At 35.6% G+C, this 6,640-nt stretch overlaps 1 protein-coding gene across 1 annotated transcript; it reads left to right on the forward strand.

Moving 5' to 3' along the window:
• Positions 1–295: 295 nt before the first annotated feature.
• On the forward strand, positions 296–6,318 carry LOC140770115 (enolase-like). Its single transcript, XM_073111122.1, has 17 exons — positions 296–453; positions 577–640; positions 2,210–2,274; positions 2,880–2,927; positions 3,049–3,135; positions 3,228–3,308; positions 3,397–3,498; positions 3,579–3,659; positions 3,750–3,824; positions 4,443–4,505; positions 4,595–4,675; positions 4,798–4,992; positions 5,071–5,121; positions 5,255–5,343; positions 5,414–5,465; positions 5,611–5,667; positions 6,006–6,318. The coding sequence occupies exons 1-17, from the start codon at positions 388–390 to the stop codon at positions 6,084–6,086; spliced, it is 1,338 nt and encodes a 445-aa protein (XP_072967223.1). The 5' UTR covers positions 296–387; the 3' UTR covers positions 6,087–6,318.
• Positions 6,319–6,640: the final 322 nt, after the last annotated feature.

Raw genomic sequence — 6,640 nt, forward strand, 5'->3', positions numbered from 1 at the left:
TGTTTTTCGTTAATGCTATCATGGATAAAAGATATTAGGTAATTGAGAGGATTAAAATGTAAAAAATAAATAAATAAGGCAATACTTTAAAAAGTTTCTATGAAATTATGTAAAAAACCCCTTTCTTTTTATAAATTCGTAAAAAGGACGAGGCGAACCGTCACTTTTCCACTTTCTCCGCCCGCCTTCTATATATTTATTTTCTCCGTCCTTTCGGTCAAAACCATCTCGATCCCACCTTCTAGAAATCCAACGGCCGGCATCGGTTTTCCAAGCCCCAAGACTCCACCTTTCCTCTATAAAACCCTCCGCTCTCATTCTTCTAAGCCTGCCTCGAATCTAACGAATCCGATACCACATCTCGATTCGCAGAGAGAAGAAAGGGAGATGGCAACGATCAAATCCGTCAAAGCTCGCCAGATCTTTGACAGCCGTGGGAATCCCACCGTCGAGGTGACTGACTAGAGATGATAGCTTAAAGCGATCTCTTTTTTCTCTTTTTTTTGTTATCTTTGGTTTGATCTCATTCAAATCCGCTTCTTTTCTCAGATCTAAGAGTGTCTGTTTTATATGCAGGTGGATGTTTGTCTCGATGATGGCAGCTTAGCTAGGGCTGCTGTACCAAGTGGTGCATCGACTGGTATAGATTCGTACTCCCTCCCTTTAGCAGTTTAGCTCATCTTGTTTCTTGGATTTGAAATTTCTTATGTCTTAAATTTGGATCCATATTTTTATTAGGATGCCAATGTTGGTTAAAGCATTTTAGTTGAATCTAGATCAAGATGACCGTTTCTTTTCTTTTTTTTTCTTTTTTTTTTATGTTACTATATATATTTCTGATTTTGTGCTATACATTTCACCAAATAATATATATGTACATCTTTGAGTAATATTACTTTATGAAAGATTTATTTTTATTTTTTTTACCTCTTTAATTATTGTATAACTTTCCATATTCATATTTGGGAAAAAGGTAAATTGAAAAATACGAATTAATAGAAATATATGATTCTTTTGACCATAGTTGCTCGCCATGATAAGGAAAAAGAAATCATCTTTGACTTTTGAATTGAGGTATTTATTGTAGAGACGGCATGTGACCAACTTAGAAGACTTCTCTTATGAGTTATGTCAGCCACGTATTTCCTTACTTGGTCATGATGCATATGTAATTCATTATGTTTTGTTATTGTTTCTCTTCGTTGTATGGGGGTATTGAATTATTACAACTATCAGTTTAATAAACACGCATGGGTTATATGTTGGTCTTGTCCAGGTTTCAAGTTTTTTACTAGGTTTATTTACTGGTCAAAGCAGTGAAGCTCTAAACTCTGATTGTTCCTATAAGAGGATGATCATGCTGATAGCTTTTTGTTGGTAGTGGAAGTAAAATTTCTAAGGGCCATACTCGATAGCTATATTTGCGCCATTCTTTACAGCGAAATGGATGTTTAAGAGTGGTTGTGGTACTAGCGTTTCTAACAGCCAAACTCCATTGTTATATGTCTGTCATTCCTTCCCAGTGAAATGGTTACAAAACAGTGGCACTAACGATTCTAATGGTCAAACTCTATTGCTATATGCGTGCCATTCCTTCCTTTGAATTGGATACTTAACAGTGGTTGTGATCCTATCTAATATGAAAAATTAAGTTCTTCTCAAATGTTTTAAAGTGAGTAAACAGATAAACCTACAGTAATTTTGTAGCGCTGGTCAGTTCTTCTCTTGTCTCCTCTTCTCTCTCTCCTTCGGCTGGAGCAATTGTGTAGATGGAGATTAAATAAAGATGGTTCTGTTCTTGTAGATGATAAATATTTGATGAAGGCAAGCAAGCTGTTTCCCTTTTACATACTCTTTTACTGCTATGTACTCCATTTTTAGATTTTTCATATGTGAGGTGTATTTTGAGATCATTTATCACTAATGATTGGACCTAATATTAGCTTAAATTAATGAAGGAACAATTGTGCACCTTAAATGATAGCTCCATAAAGAATGACTTTTGTGTTTAATGTAAAAGATTGGACAACATTTATGGTACAGCATGTTTGTTGCCATAGAAATATACTGTTAATATATCTTCTCATATCTACCATTTTTTCTTCATGACATTGAGATTATGCGTGCTTTCACATTCATTTTGTTTTTGGTCTATTTTCTCAATTATTAACACTTACATGAATTGATACATTTTCTCTTCACTGTAAAGGGATATATGAAGCACTGGAACTAAGAGATGGAGGGTCTGACTACCTTGGCAAAGGAGTCTTTAAGGTTAGTTGATGCTATCTTGACATTTGCTATGTGATAACTGAATATTTATGATGATATGTGGCATAGCATTGTCATGAAGAGGAATTATTGTGGACCAGCTATTTCTTTTGGAAATGGTATGACATTAGCATAGGTATTTGATTGTTTACCATATTGTGGTTAGGTTGTATACTCTTGGAGGGTCTGTATGTGCAGTATAATTTTTTTATAGCAATTAATGCAATTATGATCTTTAAGTGTCTTGCCAAAAATGGTAAGCTTTTTGGCTGTAAGAGCACATCCTCCTTTCTTTTGTGTCCTAGTGACCTATACCAACAAGCTTTTGGCTTGTTTCACAACTGATATATGGGAAGTCCGAGATGCTTGTATTGATTGAGATTGAACATGTTTTCCACAATAAAAATATTTCATGGACTAAAAGTTTCAATTTTAGTATGATATCTTTTTGGTTTATTTTTGAATCCATTATATACTCACATTGACAATATACCTTAGTTATGTATATACATGCATAAACATTTTTTTTCCTTATCTAGATCTCTCCTAGTTATAACATCACATCAACTCTTATAAGTTTAAGCTGATCAAACTGTTTCTGTTTTTAGGCTGTAAATAATGTGAACACCATCATAGGACCAGCACTCATTGGGAAGGTATGTTTTTCATGATCTAACATTGTCCTTTACATTAAGGAGATAAAAGTTCATCCATGGAAATGAGTTGCAGAACATATGCTAGCTATGGCTAATGGACTATCCAAAATTCATGTCACAGGATCCAACAGAGCAGGTTGACATTGATAATTTCATGGTGCAGCAGCTTGATGGAACCTCTAATGAGTGGGGTTGGTGCAAGCAAAAGGTATCATGATATCTCATGAACATTTTGAGTTTTCACATTCCTAGATTGCATTATGGTTGACTTTGTTTTATTTTGTTTTTCTTTAAATTTAGCTTGGTGCAAATGCTATATTGGCTGTGTCACTTGCTGTATGCAAAGCGGGAGCTGGTGTGAAGAAGATTCCACTTTACCAGGTTTTCATTTTTCAGAACAAGTAACATCGTTATCTCCAACTATTTTCTATTTGCAGTAGTTGCTTACCTTTTATCTTTTCTTCTGCAGCATATTGCAAATCTCGCTGGAAACAAGACCCTAGTGTTGCCTGTACCTGCATTCAATGTCATCAATGGTGGATCACATGCAGGAAATAAGCTTGCTATGCAGGTAATGCTCTATCTGATCATCTTTCATAGAGTATATTACCTGAGTGGGTATATTTTATGCTCATTGTATTGCTTGTACAGGAGTTCATGATCCTTCCTGTTGGGGCCTCCTCATTTAAAGAGGCCATGAAGATGGGTGTGGAAGTATATCACAATTTGAAGGTAGATGATACATTCAGCTCATAATTTTTTTTCTTCATTTGTTCCTTAGAGCATCATATGAACAGCTTCTTTTTCTTTTTTGTTATCCAGTCTGTGATTAAGAAGAAATACGGGCAAGATGCTACTAATGTTGGGGATGAAGGAGGTTTTGCACCTAACATTCAGGTTGATATTATAACCAATGAACTGAACATCTTTCTTCTATATATGATTATATATGATTACACTAGCATCATTAGGCTGATTAGTTTGGGTTACATAGGCACTCGTAGAGTACTTTATTTCTAGATTTGTCTATAGTAAGCACATTAATTAGTGTAGTATGTCATTCTGTAGCATTACTGATGCCTAAGGCAAAAGTGGTTGCAGATATTAAGCAGGAAACTGTACAAATGATTGGATCTGAGCTGATTACTTTAAGATTTTATTTGATTATAGATTTGACATAGTGTATTTTCTGTAAGTTCTCCATATTTATATCTTCGGAAGCTTTTTTGTTGTATGATAACAGTGACTTCCTAGTTTATTTTTGTGTGACATTTATTCTCATTAAATGTTTTAGAAGACATACAGAAGTAACTATAACTTCTAAATTGTCTGCTTATAACATGTTATTTTTTAAGCTTTTGATATTCCTGCAAAAAAAAAATGTCCTCTCTTGTAGGCACATAGCCACATAAATCTCAGAGTTTGGTTAATTGTTTTGCAAGAAATCCTTTTATGCCTCTTCATATTGTGCACATTAATTTGATTTATTTATATTTTCTTCTTATGAAACTACAGGAGAACAAAGAAGGCCTTGAACTGTTAAAGACAGCTATAGAAAAAGCTGGATACACTGGCAAAGTATTTGCTCTTTCTTTCAAGTTGACTGTTGTTTTACCCTAAAATAATGTTGACTTATTGGTCTGCCACAATTGCTTATCTAATGGCAGGTCGTGATTGGGATGGATGTTGCTGCTTCAGAGTTCTATAATGACAAGGATCAGACTTATGATCTTAACTTCAAGGAGGAGGTAAGCTTTCCATTCATTATTTCCCTCCTATTCTGCTGATTTGGGAGTTGGCATTTGTCTTCATTTGAAGTTCTTATGTCCAGAGCATCAGATAGCAAACTGAATATTCTGGTCTTTTTCAGAACAATGATGGCTCGCAGAAAATATCAGGAGAAAGGCTGAAAGATGTCTATAAGTCCTTTGTGTCTGACTACCCCATTGTATCCATAGAAGATCCATTTGACCAGGATGATTGGACACACTATGCTAAGCTAACTGATGAGATTGGGCAGCAAGTGCAGATTGTTGGTGATGACCTTCTTGTCACAAATCCCACGGTAAACATATATCTGCAAAGTTGGTAAAGTTGTTCTATTATCAGAAAGCTGATATTGTTTAATCATTGGCTTCTGCAGCGGGTTGCCAAGGCAATCAATGAAAAGACATGCAATGCACTTCTTTTGAAGGTAATATTGAATTGTTCTTGTGTTAAATATATAATGTCTTTTTAACAGATGCAATCCAAGTTTCTTGTCATGCTTCCTTGACAATATTTCCAATTCTCAAGTCATAAACATAATGATTCTTCTTGTGGAGCAGGTGAATCAGATAGGCTCTGTGACAGAGAGTATTGAAGCTGTTAAAATGTCCAAACGTGCTGGCTGGGGTGTCATGACTAGCCACAGAAGGTAGGACAAGTGATGCTTGTTACATTTTAGAATTCTCTATCATTGCTGCTGACTTCTGCTTCTGATCCAGTGGCGAAACAGAGGATACCTTTATTGCTGACCTCGCAGTTGGTTTGGCAACTGTAAGTTTCTTTCCTTCACTACCAATAGGTATTTTTTTCCTTTGGAATATATATATATGTATGTAAGTATGTCTGTGTGTGTGTAAAGATACCGTCAAATTCTAAATTCACTAGAAACTGATGTGCGAACTAATTTCTGAAACAGGGGCAAATCAAAACTGGTGCTCCATGCCGCTCAGAACGTCTGGCCAAGTATAACCAGGCAAGCACTTATTCACTTGCTCAGTTGTAAAGAAAAAATATGTTTGTCTTGATCTAAAATTGGCATCGGTGGTGGCTTGTACTACTCTAGACATCCTTTACTTTTGGCATTCTTGAAACATTCTTTTTGGATGCTTCACCCTTGATCCTCCTTAGTCCTTGTGGTTCTTATTCCAAGTATTGTCTAGGAGTTTTCCCAAATTTTCATAAGGAAAGAACCAGCAATTTCTTGGAGCATGTTTATACTGTTCAGTAGTGCCAATTAACCAGTTAAATTATGACAATATTTGGACAAAAGAGTGGTCTGTATTGAATCTTTTTCATTTTGACTGGATGCAGCTTCTTAGGATTGAAGAAGAGCTGGGTGATGCTGCAATCTACGCTGGAGCCAACTTCAGGGCACCTGTAGAGCCATACTAGACTGTGCTAGTTCTGCAGTTAAACTTACTGTGCTTTGCAGCCTTTCTTTTCCCTGGAATCCTGTGTTTTGAGAAGAACTAAATAAAAGAGAATTTCTCTCGTAGCAGTCTTTATCTGCAAGACAAAGATGCCAATGTTTGTTGGAGGCGGCTGCTTTTGTTTTTTGTACCATGTTTTTGTAATGAGTTTTCCTCTAGACATGCCATGATGAGTAAATTATGAATTAAATCCACTTCCCTGGCCAAACTGAAGAACGTCTTCTATATTATGTCTTTTCGTTGTTCTAATTCTTAGCTTACGGATTCGGTCTAGAGTGTTAGTATATCATTGGATGTGCTGACTCGATTAATAATTAAATTATGCTCGCTAACCTGTTTATGACTCAAACTCAATTAAAATAATCTGAAGCCAGTTTAAAAGTTGAGTTACTATATCTAGCTAGGCCTATTTTGATTCTCTCTTGCAGGTCAGAACTTTTTTCTATTTTGTTTTCTAAATTTGCCATTAGGGCGGTGAAAAAGGAGAAATCTAATTTCATTTATTTTGCCACGGGA

Source organism: Typha angustifolia, chromosome 2 (genome assembly GCF_048772165.1).
Source record: "Typha angustifolia cultivar Huaian chromosome 2, ASM4877216v1, whole genome shotgun sequence".
Lineage (NCBI taxonomy): Eukaryota > Viridiplantae > Streptophyta > Magnoliopsida > Poales > Typhaceae > Typha > Typha angustifolia.

What these genes read in the sequence shown, in the direction of transcription:
- LOC140770115 (XM_073111122.1), top strand. Translation starts at nt 388, where the DNA reads ATGGCAACGATCAAATCCGTCAAAGCTCGCCAGATCTTTGACAGCCGT. An exon ending in TTCTTGTCACAAATCCCACG is followed by an intron (nt 4,993 to 5,070) that starts GTAAACATATAT and finishes TGGCTTCTGCAG; the next exon opens with CGGGTTGCCAAGGCAATCAA. An exon ending in GCAATGCACTTCTTTTGAAG is followed by an intron (nt 5,122 to 5,254) that starts GTAATATTGAAT and finishes CTTGTGGAGCAG; the next exon opens with GTGAATCAGATAGGCTCTGT.